Genomic DNA, 26408 nt, shown 5'->3' on the forward strand with positions numbered 1-26408 from the left:
CCCACTCCCTTGCCCTTTCTGTTTCCCAAGCAGTTGTGTTTCTTTTCAATAAACTGATTTTTTGGCTTTGAAAACATTCTTTATTATTGCATAAAGTAAAAGATACCTTAGCCCAGGAAAGCAACAGGCACTGCAAATCAGCGTAGAAAACACAGATTCCTAATAATATTGGAACCACTGCACTTCAGTCTCATGCAGGGCACCAGACATTACTGGTGGCTTTCAGCCTCAAATTCCTCCCTCAAGGCATTCCTAATCCTTGCAGCCCCGAGTAGGGCCCCTCTAACAGCCCTGCTCTCTGGCTGCTCAAATTCAGCCTCCAGGTGTTGAACCTCCGAGGTTCATGCCTGAGTGAAGCTTTCACCCTTCCCTTCACAAATGTTATGGAGGGTACAGCACGCGGCTATAACCGCAGGGATGCTGTCATTGGCCAGGTCCAGCTTCCCATACAGAGAGTGCCAGCGGCCCTTTAAACGGCCAAAAGCACACTCCACAGTCATTCTGCACTGGCTCAGCCTGTTGTTGAACAGCTTCCTGCTGCTGTCAAGGCTTCCTGTGTAGGGTTTCATGAGCCAAGCCTTAAAGGGTAAGCAGGGTCTCCAAGGATCACAATGGACATTTCAACTTCACCTACGGTGATCTTCTGGTCTGGGAAAAAGGTCCCAGGCCAGCATTCCCAAAGATGCATGTGTCATGCACCTTTCTGGGTCAGCCTGCGTTAATGTCAATTAAATGTCCACGGTGATCCACAAGCACCTGGAGAACCATAGAGAAATACCCCTTCCGATTAATGTACTCGGAGACTAGGTGGGCTGAAAGTTCTGCAGCCACTGCTCGTCATCCCAGACTTGCATGATGATGTGATCCCACCACTCAGTGCTTGTCTCCTAAGCCCAAAAGCAGCGTTCCATGGTGGTGAGCATGCCCGGGAATGCCACAAGCAATCTCATGTCATATGCGTTACTTGAGTCAATATCGTTGGAGTCCTCACTATCAGTTTGGATCTTAAGGAGTAACTCAACCGCTAAACGTGATGTGCTGGTGAGACTCAACAGCATATTCCTCAGCAGTTGGGGCTCCATTCCCACAGACCAAAAGGGAAGACAAAGCACGCAGTTGAAAGATGGTGCCAATTGTGGATGGAAGCAGAGGGATTGCTGGAAGCAGAGGGATGTGAACCAATGCATCATGGGTTGTTGGGATGGGACCCAGAATGCCCCATACCCCCTCACCCCCTTCCCACAAGCCACAGCGTCAGAATGGGAAAAGGTGCTCTGTGGGATAGCTGCCCATAATGCACCACTCCCAATGCCACTGCAAGTGCCGCAAATGTGGCCACGCCAGTGCACTTGAAGCTGTCAGTGTGGACAGACTGCAGCACTTTCCCTATTGCGCTCTCCAAGGCTGGTTTAACTCAAAGTGCTCTACATCTGCAAGTGTAGCCATGCTCACTGGGAGCTTTCGCTGAGAAAGGACTGCAGGGTTTGGACACGTTACCAGAAAGTCTGTAGACAACCCACACATTAAAGACTATAACGAGCATCTGTTGCCTCCCACAGGTGTTGTGAAGCTTAGTTAGTGTGCAAGAATCTTGAAGGAAGGGTGCTGTACATGTGCCCAGATTAATCATTCCCCCTGGAGCTTAGAGGATAGCGGCTCACATCTCTTTTTAAAGTCAGAGTGGTATTTTATAACAGGCACAGGAAGCAGGAGGGAGCCCTTGCTCAGCTGAACAATCTATACCAAGCTGGGTTTCACACTTGACTAAAGTATTTCCAAGGCAGATTTCAGCTGAGAGCATTCAGTGGAGCATTCAGCATAGATAAGGCTGCAATGAGCTTGTCTTTTCCCACATGTGTGTGTGTGTGGGGGGGGGGGAAATACCAAGCAAGAAGTTGACTCAGCCAGATTTCATGCTTGGCACTGGGCTGGTAGAATTGCTTGGGCTGTTTGATTGGCAGCGCTCTCTAGCCTGACGTAATCCTGAGGCCACATGTGTCATTGGTACCAGAGAATTTCACAGTGATGATTTATCTGCTCAGATATTACCACAAGCAGGATCATTATGTAATATTATGGATATCACATGTTCAGATTGTGACTCTGATATTCCATTGTGAATGGTACAGTCACTCAGTAACCATCAGCCTCCAGAACACATGCTACCACAGCACACACAGGAATGGTCCATAAAGAAAACTAGTATTTTGTTTGCAAGTTATGTCCAAAGTTTCACAGGGGAAGGTGGGGGAAATTTCCCAGAGTCAGTGCTGCATAGGACATGATGGCATCCACAGGTATCATATGAACCAAGGATCTCTTGGACACATCCCAAAGCAAATCCACACTAGGTGCTTTTAACATGCAATTAGCCCAATTTACCCCTCCCATCTGAAATGGGGGGGAGGGGAAGGGGGAAACAACTGCCACTGTTGCAATTCAGAAAGGCATTCTTTACAAGCCCTTTTTGTGTTATACTAGTTACTGCAGGCCTGGTTCTCCATTGTTGTGCACTTTGTGTAGTTAGTCACATCTTCAAGGAGCCTCAGGGAGCTGAAATCAAACTCATAGGCCACCTCACAGCCCTCAGATTGTAACTTTTAGTTACTACCAACCTGTATCATTTTGCTGACCATTAGCTAGCTACTATGCAATGCGCTGCCAATCCAGGGTGTTAACTACTACCCTGACCAGAGGGGCAATAGACTGTTCCCTGAAAAAGTTTCCTTGTATCCGGGCAGGGGAGGAGACAGACTTTGCAGCTGTCATTTCATATGAACCATCCGCAAGGCTATGAAAACACTCTGAAAATAATCTTCACCTTATTCATCAACAGCTATAGCTTTACCTTCTCCCACCTGCAATCACTCAACCCAAAACCTACCTGGGGTCTTTTCAGTTCGTATCTTTAAAGCTAAAAAGGTGAATTCATATCTGAATAACTGTATTTGTCCTTCAGTTCTTGATTGGGTGGGAAAAGAACGTGCAGCTGTGTGACAGGGTGCTGTACTCAGCACTGGGCCAGCACCTCCTCCCAGTCATTCTGGGGGTTAGCTTCAGGAGGCTGACACCCCCTTCCCACAGTTGCATGCCATCTCTCTATCCCTCTTTCTCAGTCTACAGCGTCTCTCTTGCTCCACAAGCTGCTGCCACCTCTTTGCAACTTGGCCCTCTGGCCAAGTCACTGTACATGTTTTCCCCATCCACAATACAGATGTCTTTCTTCTACAATCCTAAGCAATCTTCCCATTCACTGCCTCATAGTGCCACTTCCTCAGCAGCTGGCAGGTGAACCCAGGCCTGCCTTCTACTCCGTGTTTTGGCTCAGGGACCCACTACTTAGCAGCCAAGGTCCGCTCCCTCCTAGACCTTACTGCCTTTCCCTAAACCCTTTCCTTGCCATCTGGCACTTCCCGTCTCTTGGTCTGCCAGCCTCCCAACTCCCAAGGAGTAACTGCAGGCTGTGTGTCTCTGCAGCCACCGCGCGCGCGCACGCGCGCGCGCGCACACACACGCACACACGCACACCTTCTCCCAGAGTGTAACTGCAGACTTCCCCAGCAGCCCTCTCTGCTTCCAGTTTCCTGGCTTTATAAATCCAGCTTGTTCATCCTCAGCTGGGCTCCCTCACCCAGTCAGGGGATTGCTTAGTCATGTGATTCTCCTCAGCTGTGCCCTGTCTGGTTAATTAGCCCCCTTCTCAGTCTGCATTAACCGTTTCAGGGCAATGGGTGGTGAACACCCCACCACAGGCTAATAGAATCTTTCCCATTTGGTGTCTCTCACTCAGACAAGGCACAGTATAGTGACACTGCTAGTGGGTTTGGAAGTGAAATTCTATCTCCAGCCCACACCATCTTCCAGGGAAGGGCAGGAGTGTGAGTGTGTCTTTGACTTGATGCAATCTTTTCCCTATAGAGAAGCAGAAAATGACTTAAACAGATTTAGCATCTGGAACCAGCCCCATATTGTTCTTGCCCTGGGCTAGGTCAGTACCAGCATTTTGCAGTCTGATGCAAACCCATGCCCGTTTACCATTTTCCAATGAACGCTATGACATGCCATCATGATCCTTACATTTCTGTCTTAATACACTTCAGCACGATCATTATAGAACATGCTACATCCGCATGGTCATATTGAGAGTTTGGTGCAGAGACAAAACACATGGAGGATGCAACTGAAGTTTCATAGAAGTTTTATTTACCAGGCTGGGAACCACACAGAAGAGGCAATGAGATCTACTGCCAACCCCATGACACTGACAAGAAGTGCTTCGTTCTGTTTACATTGAAATAAAACGGATGTGCTTTTAAAGACATTGCAGCTGTGGCATTTGTGAGCACAAATGGGAACTTGTGCTTTCTATTTCCTCATTCCACACTGCCTGTGAGGGGCATTTCTTCATAATAAACTAAAGAGAATTCATTTTGGAGTGGTTCACATTAGTTTAACTTAAGATAGACACATGTTGACTTACTTGAAAACAAAGCTCCCCTTCAACAACATCACAAGAACTTGGAGATTCAGACAACCCATCTGTGATTACTGCAGCTGTTAATGTCTCAGAACCTCTCTCATTATGGTTTCGAAGCTCTAATACCTGTAAAGAAATGGGCTTTCACTTGTATTTGAAAATGAATTCCCTACGAGATATCGCAAATCCTGATCGCTTATCTACTGAGACATAGACATACTCAGTGTCAGGAAATTAGAGCAAGCCCAGTGAGCACAGGCTTAGAGCCCAGAAGCTTTTCACTGAAGGCACAAATTCCAAAGCCTCTTTAAGGAATGAGAGCAAAAGCAAGTGTGTGTGCATCCTGGAACCAAAGAGAAACATGTCACCTGTGTTCCACTTGGAGACCCTGGCAAGTTACCTATCCTTTAAGCCCTTCCCAAAGAGTTTCACCCTCTTGGTTACAACTTCATATCAGTTTGAGGATCAAATGAGGGTCCCCCTGCCAGTTCAGGCTGACCATTTATACCAAGAGCCCTTTCTTTGTTTGCTGGGCCTCTTGAACCTAATCTGAGCCCGTACAGGCAATTCCCAGGGGGCATAGGGGGATTCCCCAGAGTTGTTTACCTGTCCTAGAATTTGCATTAATTATACCCCCCAGATTTTAGTTCCTGGTGGAAGCTCAGTGACCATTCCCCATGGAGCTAGAATATAATCCCTAATGCACACAGATATCTAAGTGTTACATGTACACAAGAATAGGAATAATCGCAGTGCCTACAAAAACATCTGGCACACCTCAGTATAACAATCTGCTGACACTTCCAGACCTCCAACATCTCAAATCCGTCACATCCTAATTCCCTTATATACACTACATAAAACAATTTGATAGTTTAAAGTTCTGAATCCTATCTGTAGTCACTTAGGAGCCTTGACCCTTAACCTGTATCTTCCCAGACTATCTGCAGAATGTTACACTTGAGTTAACTGACAAAATATTGAACACATTGGGTACAGTGGGCAGCTACTCACTCACTTGTGTTCCTTCCAGCAAAGTCAAATGTTGTAAAGCAGGCAAGATGTGGGATAGTTCTTGCAAACAATGAAGGATGTAGTAAGGTACAGGTGAAGGGACCCTGTGAAGGAGCAGCTTTCCTCTGCTGTCTGGATGGTTATGTACCTCAGTTTCCCAGCTGTGGTCTACAGTCTCTTTGTGGCGGTTCAATGATTTAGTGCTTTGGCCCTCTAATCAAAGTGAAAGTCTTCCCCTTACAGAGCAGTCAAAAGTCTAACCCTACACAACAAAGTTTCTCCCCTTGGTGTAGGGGAGGTCCTTTGCCTGTTCTGAGGTCTTGACCATTTTACTTTTTGGCAGATACCAGTGGGCTGACACACTGATCTCCCAGCAATAAATAAAACAGTCAGGCCACCAGTATGGGAACGTAGACAGACTGCCAACAGAAAAGCAGTAGCACTAACAAAACAAAGGCAGCAACTACCATCAACAGTCTCTACAATTATGCAGAGCTGTAAGCTATGCTCCTACTCACACCCAGCTTTCCTCCCTTTACTGCCTCCCAGGCAGCCCTTTATATTTCCCCAACCCCCTCTAACAGGTCAGAGTTAACTGCCAGGGACTGGGACATGGGCTGTCACAGTGGTTAGAGCAGGAGTCAGCAGCCAGGAATGGGCATCCAGGGTCAGAGCCAGACTTAAAGGTCAGAACCTGATTACCTGTAGCACGGCAAGGCAACAGGTACCATAACCATGGACAAAAGCTTTGAGCAGCTAGTACTCACCTGTTGCAGCCTTCAGAACAAGTCTGCTGATCCCCTCAGCCAATCGGAGGGTTAGGCCAATCAGGCAGCTCAGCTGGGGCCCAGATGCACTCATTAGACTACCTGGGGTAATGGAGCAGGTAAGCAATCTAGCTGCGTCCTTACTTCTAGCATCTGCTACATTAACCCTCTGAGGACTGAGCCTGCACCGTCATAAGGCCTTTGCCACTTAGCTGCAGGTGGCACAACTGGGTATTGGGGAGCTGAGTCCCTCCCTCCACACTGGGTTCAGGAAGCAACTGTCCCTGTTACTCACATACTCCAGCTTCACTTTCCCCTTGGCTACTGCTTATGTTGCTCATCTCCTCCTTGACCTTCCTCAGGTCTCTTTAGCCAAGCCGTTCATGGGCTCCATCCCCAGCTCATTCCCCACAAGGAACCACCCCTACACCCACAGAACTTCCCCAGCCTACTGTTGCTGTCCTTCAGGGGCTCTGCTGCTGACCCTCCCCAGGACTTGCTCAAGCTCATTGCCTGTCCCTCTGTAGGGGAACTTTCTTTATTTTTCAATTTTTATGTTATCTGCACACAGCCATCTTGGATTTCCCTTAGTTGCTGTTGAGAATCCATGTTTGGGGTGTTCTTCCTCAGCCTTTGGCACCCTTTTTGCTAAAGGCAGGTCATGTGACTGGTAATCTGGCTAGGAACAAGGCAGTATAAAAGACCAGCCTCTAGTCCCACAGGGCTGCCCATCTGAGAGGTAGATAGGTACCAGAGTAAGGGTTGCTGGGGTACAGCACATACCTCTATGTGAGGATACCCATCCATCTGCTGCCATTTGGTTCCAGTTCGCTCATGAACACATGATGGCACAGGGTGGAAGGTCTATGAAGAGAAGAACAGAGTTGTCAACTTACCTGTCTGGAGGTCCCAGCCTCAGGAGCCTGCTGTCACTGCCTGCATTTAGTGCTCTGTCTTATTGTGTCGGTGGGTGTCTGTAACCAAGCTGCAAGACATGGTAAAGAGACATCTAGGCTCCGATCACCTGTCCTCTATATAGTTTTGGGTCAGGGCTTTAAGCCCCTTGTTGTTACAGCCATAGCTGTGTTTATATTTGGTCCTCTATAGTTATAGAGGAAGTCCTTAGTATTTATTCCTCTATTACTGTTTTAACTGTTGTGTTAAACATAAAATAACAGTTTTATCTATATCTTAACCTTGTAAGTTTTCTTGGGGGCTAACAACCCAATGACAGATGTCTGATACAGAGGAGAATCTAGGCTGATTTCTTGGCCAGATTAAAAATCAGTCAACACTTCCTTACACCTGGTGACTGGAGAGCCCCTTTGAGCTATCTTCATTACTGAGAGGTAGGACCTGACTTTTAACTTGCTTTCTCCAAAGGCCTTGCTCCTGGTTCACAGTCACACAGTCTTGGAGGGGACTGCAAAGCATAGGTCAAAGCTAGGACATGAGTGCTATAAAAGCCCATCTCACCCTGTGACAGATCCATAATGATGTTTTAAGATGCTGGCTCTTACTAAATCATTTTTGGTTTTCTTTGTCATAGACAGTGGATTTAGGAAGTATTTCAATTTTCTCTTTTATTACAGAGTTCACATTCTCTTGACTCTCTTTCTCTTTAATGAAGCTTTGCAATTTGTGCTCTTAATAAAAAGCTCCTGTAGTCTAAGCTTGTGCCCACTAGGTTGAATCTAATGTCCTCCTGATCGCTGACAGTATGTCTCAATCTCAGTAGAAATTAAGTCCTATTTCTTTATGGCTTAGAACAGTGGTTCTCAAACTATGGGTCAGGACTCCAAAGTGTGTCATGAGCCATTGTAATGGGGTCGCCAGGGCTAGCTTAGACTTGCTGGAGCCTAGGGCCGAAGCCTGAGCCCCACCGCCCGAGGCCAAAGCCTGAGGGTTTCAGCCCTTCATGTTGGAACTCAGGTTACAGGCCCCCTGCCTGGGGCTGAAGCCCTTGGGCTTCAGCTTTTCCACACATTCCCTCCCGCCCCCCATTGAGTGGGGCTCAGGCTTCGTTCCCCTGTCCTGGGGTTGTGTAGTAACTTTTATTGTCAGAATGGGGTTGCATTACAATGAAGTTTGAGAACCCTTGGCTTAGAAGATCTAATATCTGTCATGAGAAATGTTCTGTGGCTCTAAGAGCAGAAGTAATTGTGGACATGTTGCACCAGCTCCTCAGCTGGTGTAAACTGACATATCTTCACTGAAGTCAATGGAGCTAGAACAATTTATACCAGCTGAGGATCTGGCCTATTATCCTAATTGCCCATACAGGCCAGTTTGTTTTAGTGATATTACTGGAATGGAGCATTCTAATAAGTCAACATGTGGCCTTCTTTAAATTAACTAAGACAAATTACTTCAAAATCAACCAGATCTTCAGTTCATTATGAAGAAATTACACTCAGGAACTGTAGGGTGAAAAAATATAAAGCACAAGTTCCCCTTTTCATTCAGAGAACTTGTGATCTCTAGAACTGCTCAAACCCATATAGATAAGCCTTCTGAGAGTGCCAGGACAGGATCAGTGCCTGGAAGAGATGATCAGTCGGATACAGTAAGCACTAGGACAGAGATGTGGTCTGGCTGACTGAGAAATAACAGTTCCAGGACAGAGTAACTATCACTATGTGGCCAGAGCAACACTGGCATGTCCAAGTAGTCCATGGCCTATAGAAGCAGTGCTGAAACTGCATTGATTCCTGGGTGTGAGGGGGGGAGAAAATTGTGGAAAACGTACAACAATTGGGACATTCTTTTGCATAGAAGCAAACAACTTCGAAGAGAACTGGTTTCTTTAGATGATTTCCAGGTAAAACACTAAGATGTCAGAGACTCTTTCATACAAGGGATTGCTAATAGATTACATGGAGTTTTTCACTATGAGATCACCAGTCAGTTTCAGGTTAGGTTAGAGGTGATTAAAATTAATTACTAGCTGAAGGCGAGTCATGTGATCTATGTGCAATGAGTTGGTCTCAGTCCACTTCTTGAATTGACACTCAATATCACAAAAACTACACACTCAGCTGGCACTTACTGGTACCAGTATCAGTGAACATACTCGGGGTTGGCTGCGTCAGCAGTCTGAACTTCCCTCTCACTCTATGGGTGGATCCCCCAAATTATTAATAATTCATTATTTGTAGAGTGCCGACAGTACACAAGGCATCATTAAGATGGAACCACAGTCCCAGGACAGCATGGGAAGCCTGCCTCACTATTTAGGGCATTGGTCACCGGAGCTGTCAATCAGCATGTTACACTAGCACTACAGTCGCTATAGTTGGTTTAGAAAAAGACACTGGGATGTCACCAGTGAACCTTTGCCCTTTCTTTTTATTGTCCCCCCCCCCCCCCAGGACAGAGTAACATTGATTCAAATGTATTTGTACACCTGAGTCAAAATTCCCAATGACCGTCTAATCCCTTTGGATGTAGCCACCGTGCCCCACCCTTCCCCACTTCATCTTATATCATCCAATCCTTTATTCAGAAGCCGTGGTAATATCTTTCCCACTTGGTTTGCTTAAGGTAACCAAATGCAGATGGTTCATAGCAATTTGTCTTTGTCCTGTCCATATTCAGGTCTGAAGAGCATTTGTTGCTGCTGTAAGAATTGCACTGAGTCAGTCTCACTAGAGACAGTGAGCCAGCTCCTTGGCTGGTGGAAATCAATGTAGCTCCACCGTAATCAACAAAGCGATGCCAATTTATATCACTTGCAGCTCTGGCCCAGTGCATGAAGCATTGGTGGAACCTCTCAAGGTCCCTTCCAGCCCTACGTTTGTATCAATCTGTGAGTCACTTCCAAACTGAGCATAGCCACTGAAGCCGGAGGGGAGAGAAGTAAATGTGTGTTGAAATTCTCTCCTCTCTTCCCTGCAGAGAAGGGAAAGCAATGCCAAGCAGGGTGGCTGGAAATGGGCCAATGTTCCTCCTGTCCTAGGACTCCCTGTGTTATCTCGCTGTTAGTGATTTCTGTACAGTACAGTCCCTTTCTTAATAACAAGAACACATCTTCCAATCCATGCACATCCATGGCTTGTCGAGATATGTTTTTACAGACCTGAAATTTGAGCTGAAGATAACTATTTCTGTTACAATTTGTGTCTGTACATCATACCAAACCTGTTTGTGGTTCTCTTGCTCTGCAGTGATTCACAGCTGCACTGAATCCTAACCAGTGTTGGTACTTCTGCATCAGTCATCTGAGACTAACACACAGAATGTTTGCCCTGAGGGAGCAATGTGTTTACTGCTAAATATAAAACAGGTCTTTATTTCTCTATAGCCTGACAAAACCAGTTTCAGGCCGCAAAACCTAAATCTACAATTGTCTTTTTCTCCTTCATAAATGTAAGTGAGCCTGGGATAGGATGTGTTTTAATTCTTCCGCTGTTAACATATCAATGACATTCCTTTCCACTAGCTGTCTGACTGGCAATAATAAACTGCCAGATTTCTACAGTTTTCCATCTCCTTTATCCCCTTCTGCTTTATCCCTGTATGTGCATCCATCTCCTCAACACTCCATGACATCATTGTTCTCATATCTCCCCTTTGCACCTGTCTGTTTATCTTGGTATCTATAACATCCATGTGCTTTAGCTTGGAGGTCTGCTCTCCCTGCAGTATGAACATATAAGCATTAGTATCACTAATGCTAATAGCCATCGCCATTTACACATGCACAGAGAAGATGCCAGATCCCCTAGTCTTTTTCCAGATTGGCTCCTCGGCACCCATTTGATTTATTCCTGCACACATATCTCTCCTCTTAGCACAATGAGAGAATATAAACTGCTATGTAGTTAAGAGGTATAATTGGTGGTGACAATAGACTATCCAGTCAAATCTGCTCCACCAGGAATAGAAAAAAAGTGTGTGGGTTTGGGGGGGGGGGGGAATGGTAGGAAGGCGTGGCAGGGAGCTGTGTGAGACTTGAGAGAGCAGGCTCAGACAGAGGCTTGTAAGCAAAGTGGAAGACCCAGCTCAGTCAGGATAGGCTGAGCCTAGTAAAGGAAGATTGATTCTGGAGGGAGGTTACCACAAGACAATGCTCAGCAGAGGTAAGATTTGTAGGTCTGGGGAGTGGCACGCTGCAGGGAGCCAGCCTGCAGAAGCCCTGAGTTGAGGGCTGTGGGGGAGAAAAGTTGCAACAAGCATGAAGGTGGCCGAGGTGTGGAGCCACTGGAATAGATGTACAGGGCTTGAAGAAGAGGCCTGTTAACAGTGATGTACGTGGTCTGAAGGGTGGGGCCCTGGAAAGGGGAAAAGGAACTGAGAAATGAAATAGGTGCTGAGGCTGACTCTTTGGTAGGCAGCTTACAGTGAGGATGGAGACTTGCTTCATTTTAACCTGTCTTACTTTGGAGGCTGGAGAATGTTGTTACTTGTATTAAAATTATGCCAGGGCTTCAATGAACTCTGAGAGGGACAATACTCTTTTCCAAGGTGGGGAGGCGGTGACTGTTGGTCTGAACCCTGGTGGAGAAGATGAGCAACTTCATCAGCCCTGGGGCCTGTATGGGAAACTGAGGCATGACTTGCCTGTATTGGTACAGTTGGCCTATGTAATGCTCTAATTTATAATAATTTCCGAGCATCAAACTGGACTTTAACATTCCCTCTGCTTCACTTAAGATCATTACATTTGACCTGGGCTGATATTGGAGGCTTTTGCTTCACTTAGAGGTTAATATTAACTGCTTAATGATTAAACACAGCCAGTTAATGATTTCAGCTGAAGTTAAACAGACTGTGGCAGGTAAAATCTAGGATAGGAGACTTTGCAAATAAATGAACATTTTTTCTCTTATGCCTCCATTGCCCACACTCATACACCTGTCAACATAGAGAGGAGAACTGCAAGGGCACTTTGGTGCCAGATAGTCTAACAATGGCAGGGCCAGATCTAGGTACCAGCGAAGGAGGCAGGTCTCTGGGGCGGCCAATAGAAAGGGGTGGCATTCCACTGTTGTTGGGGCGGCACGTCTGGTTCTTTGGCGGCAGTTTGGCGGCGGGTCCTTCACTCTCCTTCTCTTCACACGTCGTCGGCACTTCAGCAGCTGCTCAATCGTTTGTTTGTTTGTTTTAATTTTTTTTCTTCACCACTTGGGGCGGCAAAAAGCTGGAGCCAGCCCTGGACAATGGAAGACTTGTCTGCAAAACTAACCTGTTTTCCAGTTTGTAGCCCTTCTGACGAGCACCTAGACTTCGCTATGTCCAGCAATTAATCATCCATTGCTGGGTTAGAGTCTTGCATGTCTGTGACCAGGCTGGAGAACAAGGAGAGCTAAGTGACAGCTCCAGCCTCCTGCCTGCCACGTTCCAATGTTCATTTCTTGCTTCCACTTAAATAAGATAAGACTCTTGTCATCTCACAACCTCTGTTGGGAAACACACAGGGCCAGAATGTAAACCCTGAATACTGATGAACAGTTACCTATACAAATCGTTACAACAGGACTCCTCATGTGAACAACTGCTTATCATTGCAAGTAAGGGGCTCTCAATCTGGCCAACAATGATCATCTGCTGTTGTGAAACATCAGATGCAGAATCCCCCCAATAGTACTTTCTCTGCACAGAGAAGGAGCATGTTCTTGCTGCAGATCACAGCAAAGCCTTGATTTCTTCAATCTCCTCCCAACTTGGGCCCACTGAGACTTTGCCAATTGTCAATATGTACTTACCATGGAACTCAAAATATTGCCAATATGGCAAAACATCTGCATATGGACAGAGAAATGCATGCTCACACTAGTCTGTCTCTTCCACTTGTTCTTTTCTCGGTGAGAAATGCAGCTCCCATTTAGAGACCTCTCGTTTTGGGCCTGATCAGCACCTGTAGCGCCCATTGGAATTGCCAGTGCTCTGTACAGCTCAGGATTAGGAGAGTGGACTTTCCAATTACACTGCCATCTCCACTTTTCCAGATGTGAAGAACATGTTCAGTAGGATAGAATGGAGATATTTCTCTCAGGGCTTAAAGCATACAGGGTAGGCCTAGACGTCCTCAGATGGATAGGTCTGCTGTACCGCAGGCCCTCAGCTTCTGTAAGTGTAAGAGGAGAACATCACTACAAGCACTCAGATTGCTGCAATAGGGTGAATTAGGCTTTCCAATCCCTGACTACTACTAGAATCTCCATTATGGGGGCAACACAAACCTGTGAGAAGACTATTTCACTGAGGCCCCAATGCAGAGAGGTGTTGAGAAGATGATTTGCTCTCTCGGGGAGCACTGATATTGCTTAAACCAGTGTCACTGCAAAGTCAATCTCTTCTACAGCCTGCTCAGTAGCAGAAATTCCTTCCATTTATATGCAGCATACAGCAAAGCATTAAAGTCCCTGCCTGCATATCCCTTGCTCACCTGCAACTATCTTAATGGGCACCACATCTAATTTTGCAAACAGGTGACACAGGCCCCATCTTCTGAGGGTTGACCTCTGCCAGGTTGTCACTCCACGTCCTTAAAGCTAAGTGGGGGGAAAAAATCACAGTTTGTTTCGTGGAAGAATGTTGAACCACAATTCTCAATCACAAATACTTTGGGCAACTCTTTTGCTCACAGAACTCACCTGAGGGCTATGCACTCACCACTACACAGCTGTGAAGGAGGTGCCTGCTGGAGGTCTGAAGAATTTTGCATGGGCATTAAGGCAATGTTACACATTTTATGGCATTGTCACAATATGATGAAAGTTCCTAAACAAATCATTGAGAAAAATAAATGGTATTTTGGACCAGGTTTAAATTAAGTCAGAATGCACCATGGCACCAGACAAGTCCCAGTAGTGGACAGAACCCTGGACAGGGACTTGAAACATCAGGGTTCTATTCCTGACTTGGCTACTGGCTTGCTTGGTAACCTTAGTAAATTCATATCTCTACTCTGTACCACAGTTCTCCTGTCTACAAAATGAGAATAATTAGGCTTACCACCTCTGCAAGGTGTTTGTGAGATTTACTGATGAAAAAAGCTAGGTTTTCTTTAGTGGCTCTACTAATATCACTAAAATTTAATGTTTTCTTTTAGATAAATGTCACTCATATGATTACATAGAAATGTTCTGAATTTGAAGTGATCTTCTATCTACATGAGGCTGTAGCTATCGAATGAAACAAATTCATCTATGGCATAACCTCAGTAGTTCTAAGAGCAATCTGAAGAGCTCCCATTCATTTAAAATATAGATTGTTAATACTTAGGCTACTGAATGTTGCCAAATTGTAATCAACCAGTTTTAATAAGGTTAGAATTTATTCAGTAATTAAAGAGCATAAGTAAGCTTGATTAGATTTATTAATATAATTAGTTAATTAGACAGCACATAACAGAAAGACAGATACATCACCACAATCTGTGAAAACCCATTCCTGCAGGCTGAAGACAAGACAGTTTAGCTTGCACAATTTGTCTAATCCTAGCTTTGAATTTGGTTTACAAATTGACCTTCCTATTGCCAGTCCCATTTACAATTTCAGTCTTATTCCTTCCTCTTTTTCATGTACAGACATTTGTTATTAACTTGTATCTTTTGGTAAGTCAATCAAAATTTTGTTAACATAAGTATGTGTATTTGTTTAATACAGTACATCACTGAAAATATGCATTCCTAGCAGGCTAGCATTTTCACTTCTTAGCATGACTACCAGAGCATCACGGGGAAATCTGGCCTATAGATCAACATGATAATTTCATTGTCAGCATTTTTAATTATTTTACTTCTGACCTGTTTATCAGAATCATCCAGCTAACATGCTTATTCAAGGTGGCTGGATATCAGAGACACAGAGTATGTAAATTGCTTTTAGATCATTGCAGGGTTGTTTCATCAGGGTGTGTTCCTGTGCTTGGTCTAGTTCAGTTTAAAATGTTGCAAACTCTGGAACTTCAAACAATTCCCTTAGGACGCTATTCCTATATAATTAATCCAATACTGACTACTTCTATCCCATTAATCTAACAATACCCTATCTTAATCTCAGTTGTGCTCTCTAGATGCTACTGTAATAACATTGATTATTATTTAATTCATCTGGCACTTTCTCATTCATTCCCCTATGCCCAGCATTTCCGCCAGCCCAGCCACTCCCTTCACTATTGCCCGCATCCTATTCCATTAAACCAGTACTGCTTCCATCCTAGCCCTGCTCTCCTAGTAAAAACAACAAGGAGTGTGGTGGCACCTTAAAGACTAACAGATTTATTTGGGCATAAGCTTTTGTGGGTAAAAAACCTCTTCTTCAAATGCCTGGAGTGAAAGTTACAGATGCAGACATTATATAATGACACATGAAGAGAAGGGAGTACCTCACAAGCGGAGAACCAGTTCAATCAGAGTGGATGTAGTCCACTCCCAATAATAGATGAGGAGGTGTTAATTCCAGGAGAGGCAAAGCTGCTTTTGTAATGAGCCAGCCACTCCCAGTCCCTATACAAGCCCAAATTATTGGTGTTAAATTTGCAAATGAATCTTAGTTCTGCTGTTTCTCTTTGAAGTCTGTTTCTGATGGTTTTTTGTTCAAGAATAGTGACTTTTAAATCTGTTACAGAATGTCCAGGGAGGTTCAAGTGTTCACCTACTGGCTTTTCTATGTTACCATTCCTGATGTTCGATTTGTGTCCATTTATTCTTTTACGTAGGGACTGTCCGGTTTGGCCAATGTACATGGCAGAATGGCATTGTTGGCACATATAACATTAGTCGACGTGCAGATGAATGAGCCCTTGATGGTGTAGCTGATGTGGTTGCGTCCTCTGATGGTGTTGCCAGGGTAGATATGGGGACAGAGTAGGCAACAAGGTTTGCTACAGGGATTGGTTCCTGGGTTGGTGTTTCTGTGGTGTGGTGTGTAGTTGCCGGTAAATATTTGCTTCAGGTTGGGGGATTGTCTGTAAGCGAGGATTGGCCTGCCTCCCAAAATCTGTGAGAGTGAGGGACTGTTTTCCAGGATAGGTTGCAGATCGTTGATAATGTGCTGGAGAGGTTTTAGCTGGGGGCTGTACGTGATGGCCAGTGGTATTCTGTTGTCTTCCTTGTTGGGCCTGTGCTGTAGTAAGTGATTTCTGGGTACCTGTCTCGCTCTGTCAATCTGTTTCCCCACATCCCCAGGTGGGTATTGTAGTTTTAAGAATGCTTGATAAAGATCTTGTAGGTGTTTGTCTCTGTCTGAGGGATTAGAGTAAATTCGGTTGTATCTTAGGGCTTGGCTGTAGACAATGGATTGTGTGATTGTGTCCTGGATGGAAGCTGGAGGCATGTAGGTAAGTATAGCGGTCAGTAGGTTTCCAGTATAGGGTGGTGTTTGTGACCATCACTTATTTGCACTGTAGTGTCCAGGAAGTGGATCTCTTGTGTTGACTGGGCCAGGCTGAGGTTCTCTCCTCAAACCCTATGCTACCAGCACTCTCAGCTGTCTCCACACAAGAGATCCACTTCCTGGACACTACCTGGACAATCCCTGTATTAAACCTCATTGTCTACTCTGTCCCCATGTCTACTCTACCGACACCATCAGAAGACCCAACCACTTCAGCCACACTATCAAGGGCTCATTCACCTGCACATCTTCTTATGTTATATATGCCATCATGTACCAGTAGTGCCACTCTGCCATGTACGTTGGCACTGTCAACACTGGTTCTCCACTTGTGAGGTCTCTTGATGTGTCATTATATAATGCCTGCATCTGTAACTTTCACTTCATGCATTTAAAGAAGTTTTTGTGGGTAAAAAACCTCACTTATGCCCAAATAAATCTGTTAGTCTTTAAAGTGCCACCGGACTTCTTGTTGTTTTTATGGATACAGGCTAACACGGCTACTCCCTGATACTTCTCTCCCAGACTGTTATTCATTTATCTTCCTGTAGCCCCAGTCAGGAACAGGGCTCCACTGTGCCAGAAGAGCTGTATAAAACATGTAGTCCTTGCCCTAGAAATTGTACAGTTTAGGCTGAGACAAAACATATCAAGTTGGTGACAAACAATAGGAGAGGAGAAGATGCCAGTAATAAAACTATGTAATTAAATGATTTAACAATTTGGAAGTTCAAGCCACTTATTTGGATAACCTGCTTCTTTACATCTTAACGCCAGATCTTTACTGTATTCTATCCCTTCCCACTACTACGATCCAGATACTTACAATATCCCCCCCTCAGTGTAACCTCACTATTTAGCTTAGGTTGTGGTAGCAGGAAGTATGATTGCGCCAATTTTAGAGAGTGAGGGCCAGAGCCAGGCAGTGAACTGGCTATGAGGCTTGGACCAGTTCAAGCTATGAGCGTTCCACGGGCCCGCCTTTTTCCTACTGCCCCACATCTGTCCCGCCCCCGCCTCTCGCCATGGCCCGGCTACCTGATGCAATCGGCCGCCGGGTTTCCTCTACGCACGGCCCGGCGAAAGATCCCCGTTCCGTTGCATCATCACGGATTGATACAGGAGTCAGCATTCGACCAATCAGCGAGCGAGCTCCGCCGGAACTGAAGGCTCTTCCTCCCAATCACAGTTCTGCATGGAGGAAGGGGACCGGAGCCGGAGCCGCTGATTGGAGGCGAGGACAACGAGCCCCTTCCTAGCGCACCTCACTGTGACAGGTGGGCGGAGCTTGCGCCGGGCTGCAGTTTAAAGCGCTGGAGCTGCCGGCGTTTCGCTCAGTGCCTGGTAGCCCAGTCCCCGCCACTGGAGCCCCCGGCCGAGCAGAGCCGCCCCGCCCCCGCGCTGGGGCTGCCCCAGTGCAGCAACCTCGGGAGCCTGCTGCAGCGCTGCTGCACCCGCCAGCGGCCCCCGCCCCCGCCTGCTGAGCCCGTGCAGCGGGGCGATGAAGCGGGACCCGCCGCCCGCGGAGCGCCAGGCGCAGGAGGAGGATGCTGGGGAGCAGAAAACGCCCCTCTGGATCTTCGGCTACGGCTCCCTGGTGTGGAGACCCGACTTCGAGTTCAGCTCCCGGAAGGTGGGCTTCATCCGCGGCTACAGCCGCCGTTTCTGGCAGGGAGACACCTTCCACCGTGGCAACGAGAAGATGGTAAAGGGGGATCGGACCCCAGCTGCTGGGGGGCGGGAGAGGGGCACAAGGAGGGAGTGCGGGCCCGGGGTGGGGGTGAAGGTGGGTAACCTTGGGCGTGAATCTCTGGCGCCTTGCCATGGGGGGCTGTCAGGAAGTGGCTAATCAAAGCCACCCCTTGGCATCTACCTGCCCTTGGAGCAGTCAGTGCCCAGTTGGGATGGGCTAGATACCTCTGCTGGAAGTGGTAAGTGTCCCTTTTTTACTGATAAAGGCACCTGCCCAGACTCTCTCAGAATTCAGCTGTTTGTAAATTCAGCTCCAAATCTAATAATCTTAGGGGAAAAAATCTGCCTCCTTCCCACCCTGCTATGGCTCCTGGCACAACACATACTCTGTCTGAAGTTGGTGCCATCATTATGATGCTGGGTGCCTTGCAGCTGCTGGTGTCTCATGGGCCTGCAGTGACTTGCAGTGTAATGGTGGTACCTGGAGCTGCGGTGGGTGTCAGCAGGGCTGTATCATCCTAGCTTGCCTGTATTGGTGACTTGGTACTTGATCTGGTTTCTAAAATGTTTCTCTCCCCCTGTAGCCTGGCCGTGTGGTTACGCTCCAGGAGGATTATGACGTAAGTATCTGCATCTAGCATCTCTTATAATAAAATATATTAAACCTATAGCTGCTGCTTTTCAGGTTTATTGTGTGGCTTTAGTTGGATTACTCCCACAGTAATGATACTAGACTATTTCAGTAGCTAATCAACATCTCCATCATTAACTACATGGCAGTGATAATCCCTTGGCAACTGTATCCCATAATAATGGTAAAACAACCCTAGGATACAGTTTTGTGGGTTAGTATAAATTAACATGATGGCCTTGCTGGAGTTCATATTTTTTTTTTTTAGTCAGCAGACTCAGCTGGAAGTGAGGGAATTGCAGATGCTACTTTAGACCATTCAGCCAAAGAAGGTTAGAATTAAAGTTAGAGACCTGGGAAATTAAATTAAATGGGACATGCTGTGCCAGATTAATCAGCAATATACTCACTCATTTTGATGCTATTCACCAGGGATTAATTTGGTCCCTTGTCCTGCAAGATGAAAGTAGACACTAGATTTGCCCCTCCAGAATAAACTAGTCAGTAGAGAGCCTTTTTGCCCTGTGAAAAAATACCAGGCTGCTGGGAGTGTTCTGGGGTCAGTTTTTCTTATTTCAATGGCATACACCAAGAGCTGAATTTTGCACTTTGTGACTTTGAAAAACAGAGGCAACTATTCTTTGCTGCCTTGGAGAACAGAAGAGGGAGACCATATCTTCCTCCATCTCTTTCCTTGGATCAGTTGTGCCATCCCTTCTCAGATGCCTGATTGTCTTTTCAGGCCTTGTTCCCATTGTTTAACTAGACAGGGTGACCATGGATCCTGAAACAAAAGGTTTTGTATAGGAAATGCTGGTGCATTGGTTGCATTGTATCTGCAGCAGCAAATAACCTTCACTTGTAATTTCAGGCATGCACATGGGGTGTTGCCTATGAAGTTTGTGGAGAGCAGATTGCTGCATCGCTCCAGTACTTGAACATGCGAGAAGCAGTCCTGGGGGGCTATGACACCAAACTGGTGAAGTTCCACCCCCAGGATAAAGAGGCTGAGGAACCCATCCTGGCCCTAGTTTACATTGCTACACCCCAGAACCCCACCTACCTTGGCCCAGCGTCTGAAGAGGACATTGCAGCCCAGATCATTGTCTCAAGTGGTCGGTCTGGACACAACATAGAGTATCTGCTGCGACTGGCAGACTTCATGCGCTACTTTTGTCCCCAGGTGGAGGACGAACACTTGTTTTCCATTGAGGAGGCCCTTGTTTCCATCCTGCCCTGTCTATGCCAGGCTGAGGAGCCTTTAGTGGAAGTGTGAATGAGACTCCTATCTCAGAGGGTTGAAAGGGGAGACATCTTCATTTGAAAATATCAAAGACATGAGGGGGAAGGAAAGCAAGGAAAAAATACATTGGACTGGGGGAGACATAAGCATGACAGTGAGCAAGTAGCTGGGGGCGAGGAAACTGCTACAAGCATACTTGAGCTGCCACACTCACCACCTGTGGAAACCATGGTGGCCATTTCTGGTCTCCGAGCTGGGTGTGAGGATCATGACTGAGTTTTCACTGTCAGGCTTGGTTCTGTGGCAGTCAAATGTGAACAGTATGATGTTCACTCCTCTTCTTTTAGAGAGACAGAGGATACTGTCCTCTTCAGTGTACTTTTATTTTGGACACCAGTTGAGCTGGACTTGACTGCAGTGTTTCACAGTATAACGGTCACTCTACCTCAGACTGGCAAAGCCACTTGTATGGTGATGGGGACAAGAGCATGCTTGGTATCAAATGAGACCTCCTCTTTCTTCCCTCTCCCATCTCCAGTACAGTGACTGGACTTTAAAGTATAATGCTGGGGCTCCTGTGCAATATAAAATTAATTTGCCTCTGTAGGTTCTTATGAGCCCTACCTCCTTATATATGTCTCAAAGGGACAGAACCAATGCACTTACTTTTACAACTTGAAGATGTATTTACTGTAATGTGTAGTAATATATATTTCCTTACGAGGGAGAATGTTTGTCTGCTGGTATAACAGCTCATGCCCTGCAGTGCAGGGTGTGGCACACAGGTGTGTGCCCCTTACCGGACCTTGAGTTTACACATGGAGAAAAAGCTGTCCTGACAGTGTTGAGTGGGGAGAAGGAAGCTGATGAAGCTGTAAAGACTAAACTCATCAGCTTCACCCGGCAAGTTCCCTGCTGTTAAATAGTGTTTGTGACAGAGCTGCTGCTATTGCAAGGTAGGGTAGTAGAATCCTTCTCAACAGGCTCTGACAACATGGACTAGTCTTGTTTTTTAAACAGTTTAACCATGATAGGGGAGAAGAAATGTTTGTCTGACATGTTACTGTGGCTTGTGTGTATGAGAAAGTGAAATTGTATTGTGCCCAGTAATAAACCAACTGACACTAAAATGAAAAACAAACTTGATGGATTCTTTTAAGCAGCAAAGCTTATGCATCTGGGGGTGGGGGGGGGATTAGAAGCTAATGGCACACGCCAAGAGAATATCCTGCACATGAGTGACTACACTAAAATAATTAGACTAACACTAGTCCCCAACTGCCCCACACACTAATTCCACTATTCTCTCCTTACTTAGGCCTAGTCTACATGGCGGGGGGGGGAAGGGGGCAGAATTTAGGGTGACTAGATAGCAAGTGTGAAAAATCAGGACAGGAGGTGAGGGGCGGAGTAATAGGAACCTATAAGAAAAAGCTCCAAATATCAGGAGTGGTCACCCTAGGGGGAATTGATCTAAGTTAAGCAACTTCAGCTATGTGAATAGCGTAGCTGAAGTCGATGTACTTAAATCTACTTACCGCACTGAAGACACTGCAGTAAGTTGACAGCTAATGCTCCCCGATGACTCTGGCTCTCACCATGGTGGAGTACCAGAGATGGGAGAGTGCTCGGCAGTCGATTTATTGCATCTAGACTAGATGCAATAAATCGACCCATGCTTGATTGATCGCTGCCCCTTGATCCAGCCAGTAATGTAGACAAGACCTTAATTTAAGAGCTGGTGGCTACCACCTACTACTCCCATCCCTATTTTTTTAAAGTCTCATCTCAAAGTGCGCTTGCCATCCTCTATGGTGTAAGCAATAAGTGCAGTTTGATAATACTGATGTGACTTTCCCTTGCAATGCTAGCAGAAGAACCACACCTGTCAAAGGAAAAGGAGAATTCTCTCTCTCCATCCACCTCTAGTCTGCTGATCCTAAAGGCTGGTTGCTGTGAGCTCCAAAGCAGTGCTCCTGAGGATAAAGGGCAAGCACAGAACTGCAGCTCCAGCTTGGAGAGGATGCCAAGAAAGGAGAAACAGGCTGCCCTACCATTTCCAAGAAGCAGCTGAACAAGAGATGTAACTAGCTAAAACATGTTTTGCTTGTACCAGGGAGAAATACAGGCACAGAGGGAAGATAGCATTGGAAACAATTTAATGTATAATCATCATAAATAGCCCTCAGATTCCAGAGCTGTCCAAAGACACTGAAAAGATACAGTGTGGCTGCTTATTACAACCTATAACACACTAACCCCTGACTGGAAGGCTGTTAACTGGCCTCTTGACATTCAGTGGTCCCTTGAAATACGTATTAGCTATTCATGCTGAACAATCTGTTGCACCTTGTAATTTAGCCATGACACTGTGGTTATGTCTTCACTGCAACAAAATCCATACAGCCGGCCCACATCAGCCTGGGACAGGGCCGCCCAGAGGATTCCGGGGACATGGGGCTGTCGGCGGCAGGCGGCTCCAGTGGACCTCCCGTAGGCATGTCTGCGGAGGGTCGCTGGTCCCGCGGCTCCGGTGGATCATCCGCAGCCACGCCTGTGGGAGGTCCACCGGAGCCACGGGACCAGCAAGCTACAGGGCGCCCCTCACGTGGCGAAATGTCTACAGCCGGCCCTGTTCGGCGGCGGGGGGCCCTTCCGTTCCGGGACCCGCCGCCGAAGTGCCCCGAAGACCCGCGGCGGGGGCCCCCCACCGCCGAATTACCGCCGAAGCGGGACCTGCCGCCGAAGTGCAGCCCGCTCTTCGGCGGTAATTCGGTGGCGGGGGGCCCCCACCGCGGGTCTTCGGGACACTTTGGCGGCGGATCCCGGCACGGAAGGGCCCCCCGCCACCGAATTACTGCCGAAGACTGGGTTGCACTTTGGCGGTAGGTCCTGCTTCGGCGGTAATTTGCTGGCGGGGGGTCCTTCCGCCCCGGAGCAGAAGGACTCCCCCGCCGGGCAAAGACTGGGAGTGGAAGAAGCTCCAGGGCTCGGCCTTGCAAGAGTTTTCCGGGCCCCCCGGAGCGAATGAAGGACCCTGCTCCAGGGGCCCCGAAAAACTCTCATGGGGCCCCTGCGGACCCCGGGGCAAATTGTCCCCCCCTCTGGGCAGCCCTGGCCTGGGACGCAGCATTGAGGCTATGGGGATATAAAATTGCTGTGTAGACATCCATGCTCAGGCCAGAGTCCCTTAATCTTTTCTTTGTTAAAACAGACTCAAGGAGTTCAATCTGTTTATTGCTATAAGGCACGTCTTGCAATCCCTTTAATCATTCTCTTGGCTCTTCTGAGCCCTCTCCAATTTATCAACAATATTCTTGGATTGTGGGCACCAGAACTGGATACATCATTCCAGCAGCAGTCATATCAGTGCAACAGAGGTAAAATCACTTCTCTGCTCTTACTCAAGATTCCTGTTAGGCATTCAAGGATCAGATTAGCCCTTTTGGCTATAGCATCACAGTAGGCGCTCATGTTCAATTGATTATTTACCATAAAACCAGCCCCCTTCCCCACAGATCCTTTTCAGAGTCACTGCTTTCCAGGTTAGTCCCTCACCATACCCCACCCTAGTCTGTAAGTATGGCCTACATTCTTTGTTCCTAGATGCATAACTTCATAGTGGGTCATATTAAAATGCATAGCAGTTGTTAGTGTCCAGTTTACTAAGTGATCCAGATTGCTCTGTAGTGGTATCATCTGCCCTTTTCATTATTTATCACTCCCAAAATCTTTATGTAATCTGCAAACTTTATCAGTGATGATCTTGTTTTCTTCCTGGTCATTGATAAAAATGTTAGACAGCATACACCTGCAGGGCTGCACTGGAAACATGCCTGCTCAGTGATTCGCTATTTACAATTATGCTTTGAGACCAATCAGGTAGCTCAGTTTAAAACCATTTAATGTGTGTGCCACATTAATTTTGTATCATTCTAGTTTTATAATCAAAATGTCAGGTCAAATGCCTTACAGAAGTCTAAGTACAGCACATCAACACTATCACCTCTCTCAGTCAAATGTGTAGTCTCAAAAAAATATGAAGTTGGTTTGAAAGGATCTATTTTCCATAAACCATGCTGATGTGCATTAATTAACATTCTTCATTAAACCGAGTCCTGTATTAGGCATTCCATTGTCTTCCCCAGAATCAATGCTAGTCTGACTGGACTGTAATTACTCAGGTCATCCTCTTTCCCCCTTTAGAGTACTGGCACAACATTAGCTTTCTGGAACTTCCACAGTGTTCCAGCACTGATTGAAAATCAACATAACTGGTCGAGGGAGCTCCTCAGCCAGTTTTTTTTCTTTTTAAACTCTTAGATGCAAGTTATCCAGAAATGCTGATTTAAAAATGTCTGATTTTAGAAGCTGCTGTTTCAAAGCCTCCGTAGTTGTTACTGGAAAGGAAAGTTTCATCATGTATGACATGACTATATCATTTCTTCTTAAATGACTATATCATTTCTTCTGAAATATATAAATAAACTTTTCTGCCTATTCTGCATCAGAACCATCTTTCATCAGAAGGAAATAGATCAGGCTCCACAGCCATTCAGCCCTTAGCTCCTCTGCTGATAATGCTACCATAGTAACTCTAGCTCAGGAACCACTCCATGCAACAAACCTTGATGCCAACCCTGCCCACATATCTACATCAGCGACACCATCACAGGACCTAACCAGATCAGCCACACCATCACCGGTTCATTCACCTGCACGTCCACCAATGTAATATACGCCATCATATGCCAGCAATGTCCCTCTGCTATGTACATTGGCCAAACTGGACAGTCTCTACGGAAAAGGATAAATGGACACAAATCAGATATTAGGAATGGCAATATACAAAAACCTGTAGGAGAGCACTTCAACCTCCCTGGCCACACTATAGCAGACCTTAAGGTGGCCATCCTGCAGCAAAAAAAACTTCAGGACTAGACTTCAAAGAGAAACTGCTGAGCTTCAGTTCATCTGCAAATTTGACACCATCAGCTCAGGATTAAACAAGGACTGAGAATGGCTTGCCAACTACAAAACCAGTTTCTCCTCCCTTGGTTTTCACACCTCAACTGCTAGAACAGGGCCTCATCCTCCCTGATTGAACTAACCTTGTTATCTCTAGCTTGCTTGCATATATATACCTGCCCCTGGAAATTTCCACTACATGCATCTGACGAAGTGGGTATTCACCCATGAAAGCTCATGCTCCAAAACGTCTGTTAGTCTAAGGTGCCACAGGATTCTTTGCTGCCTTTACAGATCCAGACTAACACGGCTACCCCTCTGAAAAAGACGGTTACTCACCTTTGTAACTGTTGTTCTTCGAGATGTGTTGCTCATATCCATTCCAGGTAGGTGTACGCGCCGCACGTGCAAGTCTGCCGGAAACTTTTTTATCCTAGCAACTCCAGTGGGCCGGCAGGTCGCCCCCTAGAGTGGCGCCACTATGGCACTTGATATATACCCCTGCTGGCCCGCCCGCTCCTCAGTTCCTTCTTGCCGGCTACTCCGACAGTGAGGAAGGAGGGCGGGTGTGGAATGGATATGAGCAACACATCTCGAAGAACAACAGTTACAAAGGTGAGTAACCGTCTTTTCTTCTTCGAGTGATTGCTCATATCCATTCCAGGTAGGTGATTCCCAAGCCTTACCTAGGCGGTGGGTTCGGAGTGAGAGGTCGCGGCCTGGAGTACTGCAGAGCCAAAGGCCGCATCATCTCTGGACTGCTGTACCAGGGCGTAATGGGAAGCGAATGTATGGATCGATGACCAGGTCGCCGCCCTACAAATCTCTTGTATTGGCACGTGGGCGAGGAAAGCCAGCGATGACGCCTGCGCTCTGGTGGAGTGAGCAGTCACACGGCTCGTCAGAACTTGGGCCAGGTCGTAGCAGGTCCTGATACAGGACGTAACCCATGAAGATAACCTCTGGGAGGAAATCGGTAGCCCCTTGACCCGGTCCGCAACTGCCACAAATAACTGAGGGGACTTGCGGAAGGGTTTGGTTCTATCCACATAAAATGCTAGAGCCCGTCGGACATCTAGCGAATGTAGCTGCTGCTCCCTGCGGGACGAATGGGGCTTGGGGAAGAAGACTGGGAGGAAAATCTCTTGGTTGACATGGAAAGCTGAGACCACTTTGGGAAGAAAGGCAGGGTGAGGCCTCAGCTGTACCTTGTCTCTGTGGAAGACGGTATACGGTGGGTCCACCGTGAGGGCCCTCAGCTCTGACATTCGT

At 46.6% G+C, this 26408-nt stretch overlaps 1 protein-coding gene and 1 long non-coding RNA gene across 6 annotated transcripts; one reads left to right on the forward strand and one right to left on the reverse strand.

Moving 5' to 3' along the window:
• Positions 1 to 4217: 4217 nt before the first annotated feature.
• On the reverse strand, positions 4218 to 17710 carry LOC115650099. 5 transcript variants are annotated; one of them, XR_004000002.1, is made up of 5 exons: positions 17641 to 17710; positions 13649 to 13754; positions 12193 to 13327; positions 7042 to 7122; positions 4218 to 4603 (listed from the first exon to the last, which is right to left on the reverse strand). It is a non-coding gene; the product is annotated as an uncharacterized LOC115650099 (long non-coding RNA). The 5 variants fall into 5 exon arrangements; XR_003999999.1 differs by having other exon boundaries at positions 4218 to 6360; XR_004000001.1 differs by having other exon boundaries at positions 6259 to 7122.
• Positions 17711 to 18077: 367 nt separating this feature from the next.
• CHAC1 (ChaC glutathione specific gamma-glutamylcyclotransferase 1) lies at positions 18078 to 21292 on the forward strand. The gene is made up of 3 exons (XM_030562590.1): positions 18078 to 18307; positions 18879 to 18914; positions 19797 to 21292. Exons 1-3 carry the CDS (start codon positions 18104 to 18106, stop codon positions 20199 to 20201), a joined length of 645 nt encoding a protein of 214 aa, XP_030418450.1. The 5' UTR covers positions 18078 to 18103; the 3' UTR covers positions 20202 to 21292.
• Positions 21293 to 26408: the final 5116 nt, after the last annotated feature.

The sequence above is a fragment of the Gopherus evgoodei genome, chromosome 4, assembly GCF_007399415.2.
Source record: "Gopherus evgoodei ecotype Sinaloan lineage chromosome 4, rGopEvg1_v1.p, whole genome shotgun sequence".
NCBI classification, from domain to species: Eukaryota; Metazoa; Chordata; order Testudines; family Testudinidae; genus Gopherus; species Gopherus evgoodei.